This window comes from Pogoniulus pusillus, chromosome Z (genome assembly GCF_015220805.1).
Source record: "Pogoniulus pusillus isolate bPogPus1 chromosome Z, bPogPus1.pri, whole genome shotgun sequence".
Classification (NCBI taxonomy): Eukaryota; Metazoa; Chordata; class Aves; order Piciformes; family Lybiidae; genus Pogoniulus; species Pogoniulus pusillus.
Window position 1 is genome coordinate 84,780,018 of NC_087309.1, and position 26,558 is coordinate 84,806,575.

At 37.9% G+C, this 26,558-nt stretch overlaps 1 protein-coding gene across 4 annotated transcripts in view; it reads right to left on the minus strand.

The window, feature by feature from the left end:
• The window catches only part of ADAMTS19 (ADAM metallopeptidase with thrombospondin type 1 motif 19), a 189,406-nt gene that overhangs the window by 8,461 nt on the left and 154,387 nt on the right, over positions 1-26,558 (minus strand). For all 4 annotated transcript variants that reach the window (XM_064140285.1, XM_064140284.1, XM_064140287.1 and 1 more), the window contains 5 exons: positions 22,636-22,793; positions 21,660-21,813; positions 18,808-18,943; positions 16,360-16,564; positions 14,368-14,520 (listed from right to left, as the gene is read on the minus strand). In XM_064140285.1, coding sequence (XP_063996355.1) covers positions 14,368-14,520; positions 16,360-16,564; positions 18,808-18,943; positions 21,660-21,813; positions 22,636-22,793 — 806 coding nt within the window. The remainder of the gene's footprint in view (positions 1-14,367; positions 14,521-16,359; positions 16,565-18,807; positions 18,944-21,659; positions 21,814-22,635; positions 22,794-26,558) is intronic.

Here is a 26,558-nt window from a genome sequence, read left to right on the forward strand (position 1 = left end):
CTTGATTAGATTACAAGTACAGGTTTTTCCAAACCACTACTGTTTCACAGTCAAGCAGGGACCCTATAGTACAGCTGTACTCACACCATCAACACTGGTGTCCCATTTCAGAATGAAGAATTCTACTGACTGGAAACCGTATCTATATTATCTCATATCTAAACCATTATGAAATGGGGAAATCACATTTCAGATATGGCATTTACTAGTGCGTTTGCTGGCAACAAAAATGACCATAGAGTCATAAAATTGTTTTAATTTGAAAAGACTTCTAAGACCATTAAATCCAACCATTGTCTTAACATCACCATGGAAATTAAACCATGTTCCAAAGTGCCATATCCACATGTGTTTTGAACACCTCTGGGGATGATAATTCCACCACCTCCCTAGGCAACCTATTCCAATGTCTTACCATTCTTTCAGTAATGAAAAATTTCCTAATATCCAATCTAAACCTCCCCTGCATAATCTGAGGCCACTTCCTCTCATCCTATCACTTCATTCTAGGGAGAAGAGACCAGCATTCACCTCACTACAATCTCCCTTCAAGTAGAGAGCAATAAGGTGTCCCCTCTTCTTCAGACTAAACAATCCCAGCTCCTTCAGCCACATGTGCTCTAGACCTTTCACCATTTTTGTTGCACTTCTCTGAACACACTCCAGCAAGTCAATGTCCTTCTTGTAGTGAGTGGCCCAAAAAAAGAGTATAGGAGATGTGGTCTCATCAGTACATTATTACTTCCCTACTGATGCTGGCCACACTATTCCTGATACAGGCCAGGATGTTGTTGAAATGATAAAGAGATTTCTGTTTGTCTCCATGAAGTGGTATGAAATCTGAATTTGTGCTGCATACACATTATTCAATGGCTGGTAAGACTGAGAGCAGTTACTGATACTGGAGCATAAAAGGTGTCCATAATATTTTTATTTTCATCCTGCAAAGGTATGGACTTCTTGCAATTTAAATAGAAGACTTCAACTTCTGTTCGTTAGAGGCAACTCAAAGGAACAGCTGACTCTCATTTTGATACTCCTACTACACAGACACGTGTAGGTACTAGCTGAAGCAGTAGTCAGTGGCTTGTTTTTCATGACTTTATAAATATATTAATATAAAACTTACAGAAAGAAAATTTATAAAAAGTGTCAACTCCAAACCAACCTATAGCAACCTGTAGCAATTAATCATGTATCTCATATTAACTTCAACTCACAGCTTTTATTACTACTGAATGAAGAATACTTTTCTATGCTTCTTATTCTCAACTCCTCCATCTCTCAAATGTCACTCTTCCACATACTTGTTTTAGTGGTGGTTAATTACATTTTACTTCTGATTGTTCAGATGACCTATGCTTTAAGGCCATGGAGCTGAAGAGCAAAAAAATTCTCATAGGAAAACTGTGTTTGTAGGTTTAGACTAAATGTTCTACTATGCAGCCAGAGTTCTTTTTTATGTGGCTGTTAATCTGTACATTTTGGACACAGTCCTAAAAGTACTGTAAAACTGTTCATGCAGCAAGACATGTAAAGCATTCCTGTTAAAGATCACAAAACATCTCCTGGATAAATACAGTTAACAGCTTTTGGGTTTTTTTAAGTTTTTCTTTCTTTCAAATAAAATCTACCCACCCTGTTAGAATTTTGTCCTACTTCTGAACTTCTTTTAGACATAATCTCAAGGACAGAAACCTAGGCATTAAATATAACAATCCTTTCACTTGGCATGCACAGACTTTACCCAAAATTCCTTCTTTCTGTTCCCTGCCAAAGATATATATTCTGGAGAGAATACGTATTCCCATGGCCAACAACTGAGAAAGGTGCTGTAATGCATTAGCTGCTTCCAGCTGGCCTTCATAAGAAGTAGGAATTCCTATATTAAGGGAAAAATTGTCACTGGCAGGCAGTAATGGTCATAATGCATCTTTCTGCCAAGACAGCGATCAGTCACTTCACAGCATGATATAATCCACAATGAAAAACCCCAATCTGTGACAGTATTGACAGCACCAACTTGGACAATTTATTTTCAAAAGTAAATGGACTGTTCAGTCAAAAAAGTTCTTACAAATCTGTGTTAGCATTCAAAGTGGAGAGCAGTGTACTCATAAGGAAACTCAGTGATGAGTTCTACTGGAAATTATTAGCAGAGCATTCCTAATCATGTATGTATAGGTTCATCAGTTCCAGCAGTTAAGCAGTTTCAACGTTTTCATAAAGTGGGCATGAAACAAGGACAGCAAATGATCAGATTCAGCAACAGGGTTCACATTTGCTGACACATTTGCAGTCTTTCCGTGAAGCTTGTATTTTTAAGACGTTTGCTTTTGAAGTCAAGTAGTAGGTGAAGTGGTGTATTTGTTTGCAACAGACTTTATATTGAGTTTAGCAATAGTCTCAAAGGTTACTTAAATAAAACAAATAATCTGCAGTTTATATAAGCACTTAAAAAATATTACAGCTTTTTGTGAATATTGTAACTAATATAAAAAGGAGGCACTAATGGATGAAAACTTGAGATGGAGACTTGAGTTCTCCCACGCATAACTTCTGGGAAGATCTTTCTGCTTCTCTCATTTCTGACACACCCAACACCTCAGTACGTGAATGCCAAATTTAAAATTCAGCATTTGTACTAAATTTAGGTGAAAAAAATCTGCTGTTGGTCTGTCCTAAGTTTAGCAAGCTTGAGTGTCCTTACTAATTTTATTTTTCTTTTAATTCTCCCTCTCTCCTCTCTGTATTTTTCTTTATGACACCTTTTTATGGAGTAAGAGTTAGTACTGTATAAAGGTTGCAAAGTGAAGATTTTAAAGTAAGATGGACAGAGCTCCAGCACACCTTTGATAAGTTAGGCTAAGGGTGGTGTTCTATGGAGGAAATACTCACCTTATCTCAAGGAGACAGACCTTTCTTTTAGCTTTCTTTTTATTTAAAAAAAAACATAATTCCCTGTTAGCTTCCCATGCAGAACAATTCAGATCTTTGGTAATAAGACAAGAAGCAACTGGAAGTCTACAAGCAAAACTGGTGGAAGAAAATCATGTTGAATTTTGTCTAATACAATTAATAATGGAACAATAAATCCCATTTTTTTCCTAGGACAGTATATAAAAATATATTACTTAAGATATCATTACCCATTTACTATGAATCAATAATGGCATTTGATAGGCAGGTTCAGTTTCCCAGTGTAATTCTTGGGGAAACTAATGAAAGAGTCACACACTTCTTGTTTTAAAAACCTTGTTAGGCCAAAGAAACCAGTTGGTTTTGTTAGGATAGTTACACTGATTGGTTAATTTAGGAAGCTTGCTTAAAGAGTTACTGGTGGAACAAGAATCTCATGCAAGGCTGATGATGCAAGAAACTGATTACCAGACAATGCAAGGAATAGGCAAAAGACCCTTGAAGTTTGGAGGGGAAATTTCTTGCAGGACTGAAGTTTTCTAATGTGGCACACACGACAGGTGTGGTTCCCCCTGGAACCAGAAAAGAGCAAAGGGGAAGGGACTTTTTTTCCCTGCTGGATTCTTCCACCAGCTTTACACACTTAAAAGTGTTTGTCATGAAGATTTTTCTTTCCTCCACAATAGGTATCTGATTATGATTATATTATTTTTCAGAAAAATACTTAGGTTCCCAAAATTTTTTAAGTGACAATTAAACATCATCATTGAGCCAGCAGTGTGCCCAGGTGGCCATGAGAGCCAATGGCATTCTGGCCTGCATCAGGAATGGTGTGGTCAGCAGGAGCAGGGAGGTCATTCTGCCCCTGTACTCTGCACTGGTTAGACCACACCTTGAGTACTGTGTTCAGTTCTGAGCCCCCCAGTTTAGGAGGGACACTGAGATGCTTGAGCGTGTCCAGAGAAGGGCGACGAGGCTGGGGAGAGGCCTTGAGCACAGCCCTACGAGGAGAGGCTGAGGGAGCTGGAATTGTTTAGCCTGGAGAAGAGGAGGCTCAGGGGTGACCTTATTGCTGTCTACAACTACCTGAGGGGTGGTTGTGGCCAGGGGGAGGTTGCTCTCTTCTCTCAGGTGGCCAGCACCAGAATGAGAGGACACAGCCTCAAGCTGTGCCAGGGGAAATTTAGGCTGGAGGTGAGGAGAAAGTTCTTCACTGAGAGAGTCATTGGACACTGGAATGGGCTGCCCGGGGAGGTGGTGGAGTCACCATCCCTGGGGCTGTTCAAGGCAAGGTTGGACGTGGCACTTGGTCCCATGGTCTAGCCTTGAGCTCTGTGGTAAAGGGTTGGACTTGATGATCTGTGAGGTCTCTTCCAACCCTGATGATACTGTGATACTGTGATAAAGCTGAAAAAAAATCATGTATGATAACCTGGAGTCTGGATCCATAAAACCAAGACTGTGCTGCAGCCTCTCATTACCCTCACTATTCCCACTCCAGATCAAGGAAGCTATAAACACTTTTTTCTCATAGAAAAACCAGTAATGCTGTTACAGATGCAGAGGTATATCTTTTTCTTAGATGCTCAATGGAATGTGTATTTCTGGTTAAGCTTAAACTTGATATACTGTTTAAATTTACCAAAGAGTGTTATAATTTGTAGATCTAAAGGACAACCATTAAATTGTTTCCAGTTCTGTAAACTCTGTTTCTCCTTCATGGTTTCTAAAGGCAATACCAATACAAAGCTGAAACTAAGTATTAACTTAGTTCTCCTGATAAAGTAGATATGTGATGGTTCTTATATTGTCAGATGAGAGTCAAAGCAAAGTGTCCTTTACAGTTATTATGCTCCAGCCAGGCAGACAAGCAACTCCAAGCAATGGCATCTTCAAAGAACTGTGTCTGGCTTTCAATGTCTTTACAGACATTTTATTAATTCTAAAGAGCCTAAACATTTGCCTAAGGATGTATGTTACTTTTAATGTATGTCATCAGAAAAACAAGCAAACAAAAACAACAAAAAACGAGGATATAATTATTTTTAGAGGCATGTGATAAACTGCTTGTACAGATGCAACTCGTAACTGTGATAGCATTCACAGATAGTGGATTAGACTCACTGTTACACTGCCAACACTTTGCAAAATGCCATTTATGTGGCATCCTGTATATATTATGTCCTTTAGTGCTTAGTGGTCAGTAAGACAGTATTGTATCTTGTGCCTAGCGATCAATGAGACATTGTTATATCTCATACTTTCATATCTGAGATATCACTGTGTAGTGTTTTGGCAGAAGATGACTTTCCACTGATTGCAACTACTGTGAAAGCCTAAAGGATATCCTCTCTCTTATTCATCAACAAAGATAAAGATTGCATCGTCTCTCCCTAATCAACAAAGACAAATATTGCCTTTGTTAACCTCCGGGACTCAGACTCGGTGCTTGGCCGAAAGCTCAGGGATGCAAATGAACAGACAGCGCCTTGGAAACTCCTGGACCTCAGCCTGGCTGGAATCTTACATCTTATCTCAGCTACCCCGAAGAGAAAAGGCTGATGTGTATTCAGGGTATGGACAGGCACAGCCAGGGAGGAGGTAGAGGCCCTCTCCCCGGTGGCGCTGGACCCCTGTGAATGCATGAGGATACACAGGAAGATTTCCTGGGGAGCTGCAGCTGGACACCGAGCAGAAGAATGTAGAATAAACAGGAGGATGCCCGCCAAAGGGTGGCACCTCCACCGGACCACCAAGGATGCATTTCTACCAGAGTACCAGGTGTGCACTTCTACCAGACTACCAAGGGTGGACCTCCACCAGACCACCAGAGCTGCACCACCACCAGAACCCCTGACGAACTCCACAGAAGATCATCCCTGGGCCACGCACTCATCTCTCTCTCTCTCCCTCCCTATCTGCGACTGAGGGCAATATGATCCCAGCTCTTTTCCTTCCCTGCTTCTTCTCTTCTTCTCCATCGTTCTCTTTATCTCTCTCTCTCCTCCTTCCCTCTCTCTCCCTCTGTTTTGTCCAACTGTATCCTTTAATAAATAGTCTTGTGGTGAAATATGGTCCACTTGCGCCTTAATTTCACAACACAGAAATCCCTAAGAATAGATCTTGCTCCTCTGGAGAGAGATATTGTTAATCTCTGTTCTCTGGACCTGGACAATACCAAACAGAATCATAGAATCACAGAAATATTCAGGTTGGAAAAGACCCTTAGGATCACCAAGTCCAACTGATATGCCTGCTCTAGAAGGTTCACCCTAAACATATCCCCAAGTGTCACACGCAAACGGCCTTTAAACACATCCAGGGTTGGTGACTGTGCCACTTCTCTGGACAGCCCATTCCAATATGTGACCACTCTTCCTATAAAAAAAAGATTCCTAATGTCCAGTCTAAACCTTTCCAGTTGCAGCTTTATGTCATTCCCTTTAATCTTATCACTATTTACCTGTGAGACCAGCACCAGCATCTCCACAGCATCCTTTCAGGTAGCTGTAGACAGTAATGAGGTCTCCCCGCAGCCTCCTCTTTTTCAAACTGAACACTTGAAAAAATTGCCTTTAACTACATAATGTAATGTTAGCATCTATCACAGTGCTGGCCTGGCTGCTCTATAGAAAGCCTCCCAGGGAAATGCACAGCTCATCATCACAAAAGTGTAATTAAAGGATTCTGGCATTTCTAATGAAAAGAAATGTTGAGGACATAAAGAACATGTCATAGGAGGAGGAAAAAAACTCCAAGAAACACATTTATCTTAAAAATTTCTACTACTTTATCTATTCATTTTTGTGAAATAGAAGAAGCATGTGTCAAAGAGATGGTTTGTATTACATAAAATTAATTATCTTTAAACAGCATCACACTATGTAGCATTCTCCTTTCTCTAGTCTTATGGTAAGCAAAAGGGCTCACCCCTTACTTCTATGCACTGTATCTCTTGAAGATCTGAAGTGGTAGTAGGTAACAGTTAAATGGATATGAAAGATACTAAACAAAACAAAAGAAAAACAAATTAAACAAATGAACAAAACAAGAACCCAAACAACCAAACCCCAAAGCAAACAACAAAAAGGAAGGAAAGTTTTTAAGGGAACTGAATCCAAAGGACTTTTATTTTTAGCTGAAGTACCACCATCCAACATATGGGTAATTATTTTTGAAATAAAAACCTTGAAAGAGAAACAGAGAAAATGAAGGAGAAAAATAACTTAAAACTATCAATAAAACTTTCACCAGTTACTTTTCAAAATGTCTAAACACTTCCAGAAAATTACTTGTGCTAGTTTGAGCCTAGCTAGAATGTTTTGGTGAGAAGAACTAGGTTACAGGCTGTAAAAGGAAAACAAGGCTGATGTCTACCTCACTCATAGGCTTGCTGAGATGTATAAAAACAGGAATCAAAACATAGATAAGGCACTACTACTCCTGCTGGGGAGCTCCAAGCTGCATCTCTCTCTCTAACCTCACCCTCTGTTTCTCTGACTAATCCACTTTGATTCCTAACCCCCTGGCCAAACCTCCATTCTTCCTTGGGACTGGGGTAAGATTGAGAGGGGTAGGGGGAAGGTGAAGGGGTGGTTGGGAGCTCCTCCTGGGGACTCAGGTTTCTGAGAAGGGAATTGTGTTTCTGTATTACCTTTCACCTTGTATATTTCTGTATATAACTGTACATACTGTGCATATCTGCTTGTATATTCTGCTAAGCTGTAAAGAATAAGCTTCATTCAATTTCCAGAGCCAGCTGAGTCTAGTCTGGTTGATTTCCAAAGCGTGAGGGGGTGGGGAACACCCAAACCATCCCATTACTCTAACTGCTCTATTAGTACGAAAACCACACTGAAGTCCAAAACTTTCATTATTTATAACGAAGACACTCAAAAGCATGACTGTTCTGAGTGTGCTATTAGGGACCCAGTAGATACACAATGTTGACCTGAATTGTTATGCTGTGATAAAATTAGAAAGATACAGAACCCTGTTCTGTATCAAGAGTATTTGGAGTATTTGTGGCATGATAGGATGAAGGAAATCTGGAGATTAAACACAAATCTAAACCCAGCAACCTGAAACTGCACAGATAAAGAATTAAAGTACCTATTTCTTACACTGCTTAAGAATATGTAACATTGCTTGTAATTCTTTAAAACTGGTATATGAAGAATATTAAGTGGCTATTTTATTTGTGTCTTTCCAGTAAAAAATAACAGACCTTGATTTGAAATACTTATTTAAATGAACTTTTCAATAATTAGTTACTAATTACATTTAAAAAGTATTTTCATCTTGTAAGTTGTAACAGTGAAAAGTAGGAATCACACAAATTAGAACAAAATAACAACAGAAAAAAACCCAACAACACACACAAAAAAAACCCCTCAAAACCCCCAATAAACTCCAGCAATAAATACCTTTGTGACAAAAAATTATCACAAGAATGAACACCTGAAACAGCATTAACTGCATAAAAGACAGGATTAAGAATTACATGAAAGAAAAAAAAAAGTTTTCCAACACATAAAAATGAATTAGACCACACAGAAGTAGAAGGAATACACAGATTCTAATAGGACCAAAGTGAACTAGCTAAATAAGTTACATGCTGGCAAAGATGCTGTGGAAAACCTCTGTAAAGAGTAGGTATCTCAGAGATGGGAGATACGCTAAGCAAAGGGATGCCTACTGGACTGTGTCTCATGAGTGGACTATGAAGTTCAATTCTCCTGCTCACATTGACAGATTTGGAATGACTTTAGAAGGAAGTTCTTCACAGAGAGAATGATTTGCCATTGGAATGGGCTGCCCAGGGAGGTGGTGAAGTCACCATCCCTGGAGGTGTTCAAGAGAAGACTGGATGAGGCACTTAGCGCCATGGTCTAGTTGACTGGATAGGGCTGGGTGACAGGTTGGACTGGATGATCTCAGAGGTCTCTTCCAACCTGGTTGATTCTATGATTCTATGACTTGTCAGCTATCAGAGAAAAAAAACTAGGCATTATCATGAATAGACCAGTGAAATTATGTATCAAGGTTGTATCACTAAGCAAAAGCAAAAAAGAACATAAACCAGAAATTACAGTAATGAATATGCAGCAAAAAACTACCCTGAAAAGATAAAAAAATATGTGGTTCAAATGTCAAGGAGTTGGTGTCCTCCTCCAGACTGTGGGATCAGCTACCAAAAGTTGTATGGACTGCATTGTTTTCCAGTTTGTGTACTGAGATAGGCTTAAAATGCAGACTCAGGTACACAATCAGTTGTTTTAAAAAGGCTGGAGATCCTCAGTAGAATGGGCTGTACATGCACAATATGTTCATTGCAGTTTAGTTAGATTTTGAGAAGATGAAGTAGAAGATGCTTGCTTTTGTTTGTCTTATCACCTCCTTTGCTGTCCAACGTAACTTCTACTTCCATTAATTCCTTTTATACTTCTTTATATTATGTGCATGGTATTTTTTTGCATAGAAATTCAACACAGCTCCTGAGACACCAAAACTCTGATGGTCAGGATAGTCCCAGTAAAATGAAAGCCCAAATTTTGTTGTAAATAAGCTTTTCAGACTTGAGTCTGACTGAACAAGAGTGTCAGCACAAGGATGCCAATGGGATGATTAGTGTTACTTCTCTTACTTATTCTGAAGGATACTGTGGGATATGGATCCTGCTAGTTCAGCTACAAAGTTCTGCATTGTAGTACTTAAGTAGCAGAGGATAGTAAAGATTTTAGTGGTAAAGGTACCTGCCTGCTGGATTATGCATTAGCCTTCCAGAAGCCTCATAGTTCGAAGATCTCAGCAGCCCTTAACAAAAATTAGTAGGCATTTCTGAGAAAGCACATAGCAAAGCAGTGGACATAGGATAATGCTTCTATTGAGCAGTTCCCATGAACTGATGAAGGCACAGGCACAACAATGGCTGTGTGACTCTCCTTTCCCCATACCATTCTTATAGAGGGCACCCTGTAGCATGCTGTACCTTGTGCAGTGAGACAGTGGCTCTACAGTCTTGCTTAAGCATGGGGCTTCTGTTACATACTGTCATCTCTCAGGTTAGTTATTCTTTTCTAATACAGCCTCACTTACAGGTAATGCAGTTCAAGTGCTAACACAGTATCTGTCCATAATTACCTTTCAAATCCAGTCTGGTATTCTGTGTTAATTTGAGGCAAATTGGAATATTTTAATGAGAAAAAATAGATAGATTTTCACATGTTCTTCATGTTCATTCATTGGGACAGAGGAGAAGCATTCCATGCTACTGACAGCTGCTTATTACACCACTCAATACGGATATCTCTCTGTGACCTATTGGGTTCACTGTGTCTCACTTCCCCCACTTTCTAGAGGATATCTCAGGTACTGTCTTAAATAATTTTGAATAGCCTATGATGAACTCTGCAACTCAGTGGTGTGAAAATTAAGCAGTTGCTTCAGATTACAGAATCACAGAATGTTAGGGGCTGGAGGGGAGCTTGAAAGATCATCTAGTCCAATCCTCTGACAAAGCAGGACCACTACAGCAGATCACACGGGAATGCATCCAGGTGGATTTTAAATATCTCCAGAGAGGGAGACTCTGTAACCCACCCTGGGCACCCTCACAGTGGTTTTTCACTCCTCATGTTTCATGGAACTTCCTGTGCCTCAACTTCCACCCATTGCCCCTTGTCCTGTCATTGGGCATAACTGAGAAGAGCCTGGCTCCATCCTCTTGGCACTCTAAACCTTCACATATTTATAAACATTAATAAGGTCTCCTCCTCTCCAAACTAAAGAGACCCAGCTCCCTCAGTGTCTCCTCATATGGAACATGTTCCACTCCCAATCATTTTTGTGACTCACTGGAAAAAATTATCTATATTTGTTCCCCATTTTCACTTCTTCAGGCCATGGACTAAGTGAACTCCATGTCATATTTGACTCCTCTGCACTTCTGAACTAACACAGAGATACTATTTTAAAATATCCCTGATTGCTGTTGCTGTTTATTTGGTTTCTACAGAATACACCCTCTTTCCAGCTTCCATACTTAAAGGTCTGGTTAGAACTTATATAACATTATTTTCTTTGTTCTGCTATATAGGCGTACTTTGTATTTCTTCATCTTATAAATAGCTGGTCTTAAGTTCTACTCTGTGTCCAGTGTATGATCCTATTATCCTCTGCTGAATGTCTCCAGTGTCTTCTGGTCTAATATATCAAACTTAAGCTTTTAATAATTTTCAAAACACACTCTTCAAATTATTCTCTCTTCCAAAATTCACCCTGCCTCTCATGCTTCATTTATTCCATCAATGTTCTAAACATTCTAGAAAAAAAGAAAAAAAAACCCAGCTATACACAGCTTCCTACATAAAGCACCCCAAACATGTACTTTGATCATCCCATGCTTTTGAGACTTAAGTGGGTTTTGGAGAATGACTTCTACAATGATGTAAAATTCTATAGTAAACCAGGTAGAGCTGTAAACATGCAGTTCACACGTGTTTCATTTCACTCAGCTTGAGCCAGTGTTTTAGTAGCTATGAGCTTTCCTCATCCGAAGGTAACTTTTGTATTGTTAATTTCAGTATTTTAGTAACAGCAATCACTCAGAAAAGACAGTATAACTGGTAGTGTTCCTAGGTTCCTAAAGCTCCTGAAGGTTTGACCCTATATTCTTTAGTTTCTCATTGTACTAATTTTCTTCAGAAGGCCCAGCTGATGCTAAGAACAGCAATGTTAAGTATAGTGATCCACCTTGTTGATTTAAAAGCTACTACTAAGTTTAGTCCTGCATACAGCCTGGGTTGTGCAGCATACTTCCAAATCAAGTTAGAGTTCTAGCAGGACTGAAGTGTTTACTGACCTATTGGAGCTTGAAACTTCAGTAAAATTTTCTTTGACTTGGTATTATTGCTAAAACAATGAGCAGAATTATTTGATATTCATGTGACTGTACCTTTAAAGCAAACCTACTTCATTATATCACTACTATGATTATTAATAATGACACCATTTCAATAATAGTGCAATTTAACCTTTGTTTTAAATTATGCATTAGGTTAGTTCACTGGATAGGGCTGGGTGATAGGTTGGAGTGGATGAGCATGGAAGTCCCTTCCAACCTGGTTGATTCTATGATTCTAAGAATTTGGCTCTGTTCAAAGCAACAGCCTTCTGTCAGTGTCAAGAACAATCCTAAAGAGTTAAAAAAGTGAACAGAGAAGGCTACACTCAATCTATGAGTTAGAAACAAACAATGAACAAAGACTAACAGTTATCTGAGCTTTCCATTTGTTTCTGCCATCACAGACAGTATGTATGCCATGACTTCATGTTGCTATGGACTCTAGCAGTGGAACAGGATAGTAACAGTGAATAAAAAAAGGAAATCCAAATATATTTTAAATTGAATTTGTGTCTCTATGCAGAATTATTTTTGGTATAAATCTTGGAAAATCTCAGCTGCACAAGTCACAGTCAGGCTTTATGTTAACTATTCAAAAGGTTTTGTCAGTTTCATGTGAAGTATTTCCTCATCTAGTTTTGAAGTTCAAAGTACAATTTAAGTGACAACTTTGGCAGTTGGAGGGATGCAGAACATGCAAAATGTCAGTCAAATTAAACAGGAATAAGTAAATTCTTTTACTTTATGACATGGATGTTTGTGAAAAATACTGAATTAGAGAATAAAACTCTCATTTTTCTAGAGAGGGCTAGGAACACAGTGTAACTGTCTTAGCAGCATCACACGGCCCCAGCAATCCCAATCTGAATAACAGCATCAACTAAGAAAGCATTCCTCTATAGTCTGCTCCCTGCAGTGCTTAGTGCTGAATGATACAGACTTCTACTGCATTTCTGTGATATAGAAATCCAAATACTGAACCTTATTGACAGACCTATCTTCCTGTAAAAGTAACCCTGCTACTGAAGGTTATTGGTTTCTGTTGTTTTTAAAAAATAATGTTTACACTACTTTGTGCAGGGGTGGGGGGCTATCTTCCAGTTTTGTAAGGTTATTCTCAACACTTTAAATGACCACCACTGCAAAAACCCCCAACATCTGACACTACCCTTTATTATTTAAATATGATAAAAATAAAGACTATGGAATAAATAGTAATGTCATACTGACAAATCATACCCCATCAAGATGGGAGCTGCCAAGCAGAATTCTCTGAAACACTAGTTGCCCACAGAGTACTTGCTGCCAATTCTTGAAGACTGGCTATTCACATACTGCTGGCTTTAGTTTTTGATTCTAGCTGTTACATCACATGAAAGACAACTAAAAATACATTAAATGCTTCTCCATACAAGCAAGTGAAAAAGTGCTGCAATAATGTACAGGACCAAATGCAGAAATGTTATGTGCAGGGAAGCAAGGAGGGAAAAAGAAAAGGAAAAAGAAAAAGAAAAGGAAAAAGAAAAAGAAAAAGAAAAAGAAAAAGAAAAAGAAAAAGAAAAAGAAAAAGAAAAAGAAAAAGAAAAAGAAAAAGAAAAAGAAAAAGAAAAAGAAAAAGAAAAAGAAAAAGAAAAAGAAAAAGAAAAAGAAAAAGAAAAAAAAAAAGAAAAAGGAAAAGGAAAAGGAAAAGGAAAAGGAAAAGGAAAAGAAAAAGGAAAAGGAAAAGGAAAAGGAAAAGGAAAAGGAAAAGGAAAAGGAAAAGGAAAAGGAAAAGGAAAAGGAAAAGGAAAAGGAAAAGGAAAAGGAAAAGAAAAAGAAAAAGAAAAAGAAAAAAGAAAAAAAAAAAGGGGGAAGATTACAATCTCTCCGCTAAAGTGTAGTCTGGGATATGGCAAGAGAAAACCACGACAAGATTCAGTTTCAGTATTTCAACATGTTTTGGAGACTCAAAACTATATCAAAGGTTTAAAATCCCATTCCCATAACACACTCAATCACCAAATCTAACTAATATTTTCTGTTACCATTTGGCTTAAGCACTTCTATGAAATAAAAACATATATGCCAAGAAATAATGTAATGACAGCTATGTCAAGTGTTCAGAACAGACAGTATTACATTATTCCTAAATATGAAATGGTCTGTGTGAAAATGTCAAGGGCTTCTGGTACTTCCTTATATGGTTGGAGGGTGTAACCTATTGGAAACCAAAATAAAATGTGCAAACACAAATTAACAAAATGTGCAAACTGTGAGGTTAGATTGAAGTACCATTTCTGGAGTTGTTTGCCTGCCTACTGACAGCAGTAAATTTATACCAGATTTCATGATACTGAAGATTAACCTCACACTTTCTTTACATTCCTGACGGTTATTCGCACTATGGCTGTCCCAGAGTGACTGTGTTTAAACTGTGGTGTCTTTTGTAGCCATGTTGTTCCCTCAGCTGGGTGACTCCTACCTACTCTTCTGATAAAAGCAATTCTTACAAAAGCTTGTAAAATGCTTTACGCTGTGAGGCATTATTACAAAGGCTGACTCACCTTAGACCAGTCTCCCGTTCTCCAGATGTAACATTTGGAATAGTCTTCACAGTCCTCTGCTTCTTTAGGTCTTGTGGACAAAATACACTTCTTGCGGGGATTGGTGCACCTCACAGTCCGATGACGTACTCCCTTACCACACTTTACAGAGCACTGTTGGAAAAAGGTGTCTTTGTCTGGTTTCTATAAAAGTCATAGTTACCCCATTCTATCCTCTTCTAATGACCTCTACCAGGCTGACACTAATATTTCGAGACTTCTGTGAGTTTCTGACTCCCAAGCTACGACTGGATTTGTTAAAAATAACAAATGAACAGAGGGCAGAATGACAATTGTTGCATTGCTAAAAAATATAAAAATATATTAAAATTATTTGATTAAGGAAAAAACTAGGTGCAGTGGATGTAAAATGTTACACTGAAAATATTAGTCAATATTTGCCTACGAATGAAAGGAAATACAGTGAAAAAAAAATCTAAATAATGTTCATGAGACATAAAGCAACTTCAGAGAAACTCTACTTTTTTGGGGAGGGAAGTGATTTAAAATGGAAAAAAAAATATTCTAAAACTATACAATAATCTACACTGAATTTGAAAATTTGAAATCACTGCATTTACAGCATGTGAAAACTCTCTTCTAGTTGCACAAAAGTCTTAATCTATGGCTTTTTTTTTCCATCATTACCACTTAGACTGCCAAAAATTATGCCATTTCCTTCTCAAAACATTATCACTGCTTTTGATCATCCCACTGCTTGCAGATCAAAACTCTCCTTTGCCAAGCTGTTTGTAACTCCAGGAAGCAGTAATGGCTAGCTTCCAGTATAATGGTGATAGTAGGAATGGCCATGGGAAACACCTCACTCTTCAAAATGTATTTATTGCTTCCAAGAAAAACATGCTTACTTATTTCTCATCTCTAAAGTAAAGCAACTAAGCAATCTGAGTTTCTTTCTCACACTTCTGTAAATGAACACCATTCTTCTCCCAACCAGCCCTTGCATTATAAACCCCTGTGTTCCAAACTTAAAACTGCTGCTCTTTACTTCTCTTATCTTTACCTTAGCATCTGCTTTTCATCTCTGAAAACATTCCCTATGTTTTAGTTCTTTTTCCCTTGGGTAGTAAGGGGGACTGCTGAGCAGACTATCCCATGTAAGTGACTGCATCAACGTTCAGAAGCTGTTAGTTGTATTCGAACCCAGAGGAAAGGGACCCATAGCACAGCTTCTGGTACAGAAGGCAGTCAGAATTGCATTTGGTCTTCAAATGGAGACAGAAGCTTCAAATAACCCTTTTGGCTTGCCCAGGCAGCAGTGGTAACAACACCCTTCTTTCCTCACACTCAATTACTTTCAGAAGCCTTATAGCTTAGAAGAAGAAAGTCAAATGGACATGCACATTAAAGGATCTTAAAGCTTTTTGAACAACCATTGTGCTCTACAGCAGTGCTTCAGAACTCAACACATGCAAATCTGTGTTATTTATGTGCCCTTCTGCCTACTGCTTGTGCTGTTCTTGGAAAAAGAGGTGAGAAGTGAGAGGATGGAAAAAGGGAACATCCTTTACAGCAGCTCCCCTGATAGCCTCTCTCAAACAGAATGGCAGCAACCATTTGTTGATAAACAATCCTTGCTACCAAACTATGTCAGAGAAGTTCCTACTCTGAACCCAAGGTCTGGTAGCTGGTAAATGCTAGCCTTAATTCCATTTACCCCTTGTTACCCACTACTACACTCAGAACATACTTGATTACACATGCCTGAAAACTGGCCAAAATAAACTGTTCCAGGACATTAACTAGGTAAAAAGTAGTAGTTCTACATGGCTGATTTCCCTAGCCGCTGATCCCCTTGCCAAATCATTGCATGAGGGCCATGAAAATCATTAAGTCTGAGCTGTGCCACTTGCTGCTGAAAAAATCATATTCCTAGAAAACAGTAAGACATAAATACTCGCTATGGACTATTTGTATAAGTAAATGCAGCACCTCAGACCAGACTCCTGCTTCCCACACAGTCATGCAGTCCTGGCCTTCACAGCGTTGTGCTGAAGTGGGCTTGGGTCCAAGACAATCCCTTTCCCTAGCTCTGATCAGGGTCCCATTTCTGAGCTGCTGTGTGCAGGCCACTTGTCTGTTCTGGGTTCCTTTTCCACATGTCCTTGAACATGGAGTCCACTCTGTCATCATCCATCTGCAATGAGATACAGGCAATGCAGTAACATGAAATCAGGATGGGAAAAAATACTATTTTATCATCTTACTCTCTTACTTTCCAGTACCCAAAACTTACTGGTATATTTTCTGTCTCCTTTTAACTTCACTTTGTTAATGGACTACTTATTAATCTAACATATTTTACATGAAACAAAGTGTTAATGTTCATATAATTTCATTTCCCAGCCCATTGTCCCTAAGTTTTCATAGTACTTCTCATATAATCCCAATCAGGTAAGCTCCAAAGTACACATATATTTTAAAGATAACAGATCACTACTCAGCCTGTTATTCCCTATGTCAAGAGCACACCATGCATGTGAAATCCAGCACTCCTTGAAAACACTTAGTTGCAAGACAAAAATCACTCCTGTGGCTCCACTGCTCAGGAAGAAGTATAAAAACTCAGACTTCTTCATGTTTCTCAGAGTCAGGCCTAACTCAGGTAGTATGGTTTAAACCACAGCAGAAAGGAAAACTGATGCATCTTGACAGAATCCACATACCTGGAGGACAATCATTCTCTAATACGATTTTCCCAAAATGTTGTTTAGCTCCAGGATATGGCCAAAACATCTCCACCACTGATGTGGTATAGAATTGCAGTATGGAAGTGCAACCCCGGAGACAGAGACAGCAATGGGCAGTTTTTGGGAAATTAAGATTTAACAAATCTGTTCCAACCTTCTGTCATGCATTTATTGTAAGAAAATAAAACATTTACCAAAGTTTTTTCATTATCAGTACAAAGAATCCATTTACAAACCATAGCCTGTCAAAATAATGCAGTAGAGTTTAAGATACTTCTTCAAGTGCCAATAACAAGCAACTACTTACCCAAGCATGAGTTAATTTTCTGTTGAAAGACAAAAACACTTGCTATGTAAAAATCATTAATACTGTGTTAAAAAACGGCTATATGTTAAGGATTAACTGTCTTCATTTCTTAGCACAACATCTCTTAGCAACATTTAAAATTTCGCTTGGTAAGTTGGGAAAAAGTACAGAATATTTATAGCTGACAATGTTTCAGAAAAAAGATCAGACTACTCCATTTCTATCCATTCAGTGTATATGTGTATAGTGATGTTAACAGAATTATTTTAATGTTTGCTTAAGTATGTGTATGATGAAATACAAATAAAATCTCCAAAGTGTAACCCTTTAGTCAAGGTAAGTCCAAACCTAGGTCTTGGTGGTTAGGTCTTACTTAAAATGTATTTTAAATTGCATCTTATCAAGGTCAGTAATTCATCCTTTCCAAGGTATGTCTTCTGATTCCTTTTACATACTTTCTTCAAGCATATTAGCATTTTATTTAATTTGCCTTTTTTTTTTTTTAATACCACCTACTTCTTCTTGAGATAGCTGCAGTAGAACTAAGTACTTACTCCTGGGGATGGTAGTCAATTATTGTTAGCTGCTCTCCCCTCCCTTGAAAGATGTCAGATTCTTTATCTGAGTCTGCACAATACCTAGGCACTTTCTTAGTCATAATTCTTAGCTGTCATATGGAAAAAGACTGACAAACTCTGCAATGGGTCATTGTGCCAGGCTGGCCAGCCAGTGCATGGAGCAAGTTGCCAGCTTGGCTGCAGGCACATTAAATGAGGTAGGGTGTGCAGTGCACATGCTGCAGCAGTGCACATGCTGCAGCTGTCTCCTGGGATGAACTTCAGATAAAAAAAGGTTCCTCTTACTTCTCTTACCATTCCAACTTTACAGTCTTGATCTACATACAAAGAGATGGGGGGGGGAGGGGGCAAGAAAGAGAAGCAATACTTTCTATGCTTCAAGTTGTATCAGTGTAGAAAGCCAGATTAAGTAGTTTATTTATTCACTACTTAAAAGCTCTCAGAGCTGAAGTCTTGACTGAACAAAACACTGGAATATATCATTAATTAAAAGCATGAGATTAAATCCATCTATCCATATATGCAGCATTTAAATTTCAATTTCATAGTGCAAAACAGTCTGTGAGAACATTTCCTGAGCAATGTAATGAGCTGCTTTATTGACTAAAAATTGATTTAGGCATGGTGCTTAAGGGCTCTCTTTCATTAAACTCAGGAGAAACAACAGGCAGTGTTTCTGTTTTCCCTACATTTTGCATTATCACCTGTTGGATGTGTGTATTTACTGCACATTCCTTGCCAGAGGCAGTCTTAAGTTTTTTTCACATCTAGACATTAGAGTTTAATCTAACCAAATCACTATTACCTGGTCTGGCACGGTTGCTCATTGCACTTGCGGATCTGTGGTTCAGGTTTTGTTAAGTATTTGCACTTCTTGTTGTCCACAAGACTGATATTCTTGTCCATAATCTTTGTGCAAGAGACTGTTGTCTTTCTTTCTCCTAGTAAAAAATATAGTAGGTACATGGTGAAACCATGATTGTGCAGCTTTGTTAAAAAAGGAGGGATAAAGGTATATGTACAGTTTGGTTGAAAGAACTGTAAACCCTGTATAAACAGGAAGCCTAAGAGAGAGGTTTGTAGGGAATAATGTGATTTTCTAATCCAGTCTTTGCATATCACTGCCTTGACAGAGGTTTGTTGTTTTGTTCCTGTAATCAGTCATAGGCCAAATCTATGCTTAGCCTTACTGGAATAACTGTTTCTCTGTCACTGAGATACCAATGTTGAGAAAAGCTTGCAGAGAAACATTTGAAAAGCATTTGTAAAATTATACATAAATTAATATGTCTTGCTTGAGCTTAGTAGTGCTGCCTGGTTTAGTAGTGTACTGGCACGTGTGGTGGCACTCAGCTAAAGACAACCAGCAAAAGCCAAGTCAGTAAGGACTGCACTATTCCCCATGAACTAAAAGGTAACAATTTAGTAAGTTGGGTACTTCCTGCATGTTCTGTACAGAAACCTTGCCCTGTTGAATGGGTTGGAGATCAGTCTCTCTTGAAGCTGTAAACATTAGAATCAGAATTAGAAGTAGAAACTACCACAGAGAGGAACTTGTTAATTAGACTGGAATGTCATTTACAATAAGCAATCCTTGAATTAGAAACTTCAATTAGTAGAAAACAGGTTCGCAACCATTTGTTGCTATTGCTGCGCTTTAAAATTGCTTCTCCTTGGAAGTTTACTAACAAAAAGGAGCTGGGCAGTCTTCAGCAGGCAATGCTCACCAGCAGTCAGAAACGTGCCTGTGGATGGAGCAGTTACGTTACAAATGCATGTTATTTGTGTGACCACAGCTGGTGCTCTAGACATCGCTTGTGTATGTGAAAGCACATGCAACTAATCTATCATGTTCAGCATTTCAAATGTTCGACAATTCTTTCTGCATTTGCGTGTACATCTGTGTGTTCATATTCTCTCTCACAAAAAGAAAGCTTTGCTCCAACACAGGAGGTTGCAGACCAGTTGCATATGTAAACGTGCACAAAACCACACAGCTTCATCACTAATTTCATCCTAACATATTCTTTAAGCATTTAAGGAAAACTCTATCAAAAGCTGTTTAACCAGATTCATTATTGTTGTTAAACAGATATTCACACAGGTCACACGCTGAAGCATTTAATTTTATTATTGTCTCATATTTAAACCAGTAACTAAAAGAACAATTAAAATGGTTTTGCCTAAACTAAAAATAAAAAAATGCAGTAAAAATACCTTGTATGGAACTTTGTATTAATTCAGCTATTTTAGACAATAACATAAACTGAGAGCCAATTACAACAGAAAAATAAACTAAATAAACATTACAGTGCAACACTTAAATATTTATTTAAGCATTAATGTAGAATAAATTAGGAACATACTGCATTTTAAGACTTCTCTAAATGATAGGTAACTTCAGAAATATTCAGGGCAATCATGAGAGATCGTGGCAGTATTAAACTTATTCTAAAAATACTTCAGGAAACTGTAAAAATCATGACTATTCCAAATGACTAAGAATGCAGTACTAAGAATCAGAGGATATTACTAGCACTACATACAAAACACCATACCTAACCGCAAAACACATGTTTATGGAAACTATAGTCATCTGTCTTGACACCAGGAGTGTTCACAGAGTCAAGGGTGCTAGAACACTGTGTTCCTTATGCTGCTGCTATGAGAAAGGGAAACATTTCCAGGCCTTATTACACAATAACAAGGTGCACAGCTTTGTGACTGCTGATTACAGCAACCATGACTATCAAGGTCATAAGCAGGAAATGAAGGTACCAAAAATCAATATAGTATTCCCATTGTAAGTCTGATTATTTTCTCAAGGTTAATCTCTATAGGTTGCATTCACTAAAAAAACTCTGAAATAATTTTTTGGCATAATTATCTATTTGAAAAACCATTGTCTAAACAGCAGTTTTAAAGAATTTTGCTACAGCAATGCTGTTCATGTTCCAATATTTGTGTTATTTGTTTTCATAATAATATTTTGTTCTTCCAAACGCACATTTTTTTATGGTTTATAAACATAAATGTAGGAAAATATCACATCACAATGTACTAATATCTTCTGTTGTAATATTTGTTCCATATGTTTCCAGATCGTCCTCAACTCATGTTATTAACTGTATGCATTTGACCTGAGATCGGGGTTCAGCTTTTCTGTAGTTTGAAACATTTTTTTATGGATCATTTACTAGTTTCAAATAGAGAGTGGAATGAATATGGACTTTCTATTCTTGTTCTAGGTCTTGCATTTATGTTTCTTAGAAACTGTGTCCTAAAGATTCTTCACTAAGCTACATTTTGCTCCTTCACTATCGTCTTTTCTACTTAAGTTTATTTAGTTTGAAGGTTTTCCTAGAGTTCTTATTATTCTTTCAACATCATCAGTAAGCATGAGACTGAAGTATGTCTATCACTGTTGGGAATGACATGAGCTGCAATAACAATATTAACTCTTAAATATAAACCACTGCCCACCAGAGCCTTAAATATTAATATACAGAGTGTTTAAATTGAGAGATATACACACAGAAACCCACATACTGAATATACTGTATGTATATTGTATGCACACATCTATGTATTATGTATATACATATATACTTTTACATATGTATCTCTGGGTGTGCATTTGTACATTTTTCTTTTTACCTCCTCCACATACAGCATCGCAGTCCTCCCAGCCTGAGTGAGTCCACATGAAAAGAGGCTCTGGAACTTTAGAACTTTGATTTTCAGGAAGAGGATCCAGTGGGATTGTGTACTCATAGTGTAGACCATAGCTCTGGTCATGGAAGAGCAACACCTGCAAAATACAGAGATGGAAAACCTACCTATGTACACAGACACTGTGGAAAGCAAACTCCAAATTGTCAGGAGGTAATCCTGAAAAAACATGACAGAATAACTTAACACTGTAGCCCATCAGCTCCCCCGATGGATTTTGTAGAACACATTAATGAGAGTATCCAAATCAAGAAATCAAGAAAATAAGAATGATTATTTCACTTAATATTTAAGTTTGAAAAGCTCTCCATGAGAAATAAGCAAATAAAAATGTAGAGGACAAGATGCATGTGATTTAAAATTATTTTAGATATTTCAATTTTCAGCATTACCAATTTTTCAGCATTTGAAGCATTTTGAATTGTGAAGTACTTCCTCATCACCTCTCCTTCTTTCTTTCAGGTAATTATCATCTTTTCCTCCCCTACAGTGAAATGCATGAAAACTCCACTTCTTTATAGGGAACATGGTGACTGCAGTCCTGAAGTTGTGATGTTGTGCTATAGTCAACCAGGGCAAAAACTATGTGATACTAATTTGAATCTCTCTCCTTAAGTGTCACATCAGCTTTTTATGACATTTGTTGGAATGCTGAAACCCTCCATCCTGCCTTAACAGTGTAAAGATTATTCTTGGATTGAAATGCATTTTTTTCAGAAGTGGATTGGCAGATCTCTATTTAAGCAGGTATATATCTCTGTATTCATATATAAAAGGTACATCTTATAGACATCTTCAGATGCCTGGGAAAAAATAAGTTACTCTGTCATATGATAGGAATCAGGTAAAAAAAGAAAACAAAACAACAAACCCAAGCCAGAAACGACCTGTACCGTCATACCAGTAAATGTAAAGGTGAAGTCGTGGGACCTTTGGCTGATATCTTCTCCCAGAGACCTCTCCGAACATAATGGACAGTGGTCCCAGCGATATTGAACATTCCTGAATGCTCTATCTTCCAGTCACTATTGATTGACTGTTTTCCAGAATCTCGTAGAGCTGCAAAATATATGAAAAAAAGACAAATATAAAAGGTGCCTGTTCTGTAGTGACTTGGACCTCCCTTCGCTTTCTTGGATACTTGGATGATTTAACAGGTACCTAAAATCACCTAACTCTGTTTGCACAAATATTTATGGATCCTACTCTACATGAACCTCAGTTGGAATATGCTTCAAATTTGGAAGGAATGCTTGGCAAAACCATGTGGATTTAACATTACTTGAAGTTAACCTCAGTGTTTCAATGCCTGGAGAGACCGACAGGCACCACCATAATGCATAATTTGATCTCTGAATTATTTTAAGACAAAGGGCACAGTTCTCTGTTTCCAAGGTGGTAATTTCTATAATCCATAAAGGCATGGAAAATAGACGTTTACAGGACACTCTTTAAGATTTGTGGAAGTAGGCTTAAACTTTAAAAAACCTCTCATTCAGAATTCTTTTCCCTCTAATAAATACATTCATCTCTTTTTTTCACCTTAGAATATGACAATATGTCATGCTACCTAAACACTTGTTTTATACACTTTTGCCACATAACTTGATGCTTCTAGCAAATAGTGAAAGCTTGTTCTTTTTGGCTGAATCTTCTTGGTGGCCCAACTCTTAATCAAAAGCATCAGCAAGTCAGGTAAAAGACATATTTCGTACACCGAGAAGACAGGACTTTACATTCGAATTCCTTCGGAAATGGAATGGATTCTTCTGTGAACAACTTGTAATTTTATTTTATTTTATTTTATATTGTATTGTTAAGTTCTGAGCAAGCATGTGAAGCAGAGTATACTTGAAATCACCTTCTGGACAAAGAGTTTTAAGCATTCCTCTTCACTGAAATTGCATGTTTGGCAACAGACTGTTGTAAGAGAACCTCAACAGCTTAGGCCTTGTCCAAAATTTCTTTTTTCAAGTTTTAAGTTAACATGAGTCACTCCTGTAATCATCTTCTCTCCTATTCATATTTATGTTTTGTTTATATGGGAAACAATGGCAACAGGTCTACATACTGGCAGAAATCCTATTGCATAAGGCACCACTGATGTGTACCCCTGTAGCAGCACTATATCAGAAATATTAAGACCATAAAATCTGTAAGTGTTGTAGATAATCTCTGCAGTATAAATAGCCAGTAATTTTACAATATTTTAAAATTGCTATTTTAAGTTTATACATACTATTATTAATGTCTTCTAAGTTCTATTTAGTGTTTAAACTGTAGAGGCAAATCCTCTTCTTAGTGGAGAAACAAAACAAATGTACTATAAAGTGCCAAGGTCCAGTCGGGTCATGCTGCTCAGATGGAGCAGCATCTTTTCACTGGAGAGCAGCAGGCTCAGCTGATCCAGCATGCAAATATGTGGAATCCCAATCCCATGATATAGAAATATGCCAGATCTTGCATTTTCAGCTTTCAGATTCCTCATTTGAGCCACTGAGGCTAGATAAAGTAAAATGGGTACCCTCAAGTCTCAGATTTAGACTTGGATTCAAGCACTCCAGCTTCCGTTCTTGCCTCTGCCACACACCAAATTGTAAGTTCACTGACTTCTATCCCACATCACACACATACTCTCACTCTGCTTAGCTTCCTCTCTCAGGCTGTAAAACAAATTGAGCAATACACCTATAATGAAAAAGACAAGAAAACCCAGACTGGGGAAACCTACTGCAACTGTAACCAAGATAGAAATTTGAGTGCCAAAACAAGGGAGCTAATTACAATTATATCTCTGCAAACATAAAATAGCCATCATCACTATGACAAATAAGTGATGCTGATGTGTGCAATGTACTTTTAAATTCCTGTACCAGGAATATACACTCCTCCAATTTTAATGAGGTGTGAGAGGCTAGCTATATGGCTACAGATGCAACATTTCACAGATCCGCTATTGCATCTTCCAGTGCTCAGTGGGAACCAACAGGGCTCTGGTCCTCCACTTGGTAATCTGTGTTTAGCGTAATTTTAATGTGAAAAACTCTCTAAAACGTTAATTTAATTTTTATTTATTCCTCTTTGAAAATATTCCTATTCAAAATGTTAATCCTCTTGAATTCTTATTTTTAAGATTTCAGAATAGATCTCCTGTAAGTAAAGAAATTTGAAATAACTTGTGCTGGTAGAAGGAAAAAAAAAAGGTGAAAAACAAACTTTAATCTAAAATACTGGAACGTATCTGTTTCATACAGGCTAATAAGAAATACTGCAGGGAATAACTGACTAGCCCTATTCAGACCAACATTAGCGACATCAAGAGAAGTTAAGTTTAGATGACAGTCAATGAAGAGCTGATAACGTGCCAATTAGTACCTTTTAAAAACTAAGCAACATGGTTGACTATTTCATGGGCCTTTTTGCAAGGTAAGGGATGGGTCAGTTTGCCACTCATGAAAAAGGAATTAATTTCCCTTGATACAATCCCAGTATTTATTTTTGCATTAGCGAGAAACAAACAAACATTACTTCTGTTGTCCACATGTATTAACACAGATCACACAAGGGGGGAAAAACCCACATAAAACTAGAAAGCATGTCAATGACACTTCAGTTATTGGTTTGGTACTTAAGTACCTGTGTCTGTGGTCCATTAAGGCACAACAAAATAATCTATATTTCTAAACCTCCTCAGGTATTTTAACAGGGCAGGTGTAGACCCCATGACAAACCAAAAGTCACCTATTGGTAACTTATGCTGTGATAATTAAGATTCACAATTTTCAACATTCTCAGCAGAAATACTGAGAACACTCAGGTAAAATGTTTCTTAAAATACTGATAGACCTCTTCAGCAGAACTGACAGGAGCGATGAAACTAGGGAACTTTTCTTAGCATTGTCCCACTTCTCATACTAAGTCTCTCTCAAATTAAACTTAGGCAGCACATAAACCATCACCGTTTATGGTATTTCATATATTGACTTAAATCCTGTAACAATAATAGTAACAAATTCTACCCTTTTACAGAACAGGTTTAGAACTCGCTAAAGAGAAAAAAAATTACAATTAAGTAATTTACAAAGAAATTATTTTCTGCTTTCCTAGTCTAATTCTAGAATGTTCATTCGACATCACTGCTGATTTGCCATATATTGGTCAGTGTGGTATTTTTGTTATTTGAGCACAAATTATTCAATGATCAGCCTAAAACTCTCTTTGATAGTTATGTGAATCATATAATCATAGAATCAACAAGGTTGGAAGAGGCCTGCAAGATCATCCAGTCCAACCTATCACCCAGCCCTATCCAATCAACTAGACCATGGCACTTGGAACAGTCTGGGAGTTACCCACACCCCAACTCTTATGAAATCACTCAGACTAGACTCAGATGGGTGGAAATTAAGAAATGAAGCTTTACAGTTTAGCACAATATACAAGCAGATATGTACAATGTACCCCAAATTCCTTTATTCTCCCTTCTCCTCCATGGGTTTGAATGGGAGAAGAAGGCGCAAAAACTGCTTTCCCCATCCTGCACTGCAGGCTCAAAGTGAGAACAGCAAAAGGCGCCTTTCCACACGTGGTCTGACCCATGTGGAAGCCTGCACTGGAATTGGGCTGGTGGTTGGTTGTGTTTTCGTGCCGAGTATAAAATGGTAAATAGACACTTTGTCTAGAAAAAGGTAAATAGAGCAAGGCAGAATAGGAAAAGGTTCCCACCATGAGAGTTCCCACCTTGAAACTGACAGAGTGCCCAAGAGGACAGGCTCCTGCCGTGACTGGACTGTCCCCGGTTTTGGATGGCTCCTACCTTTTTGT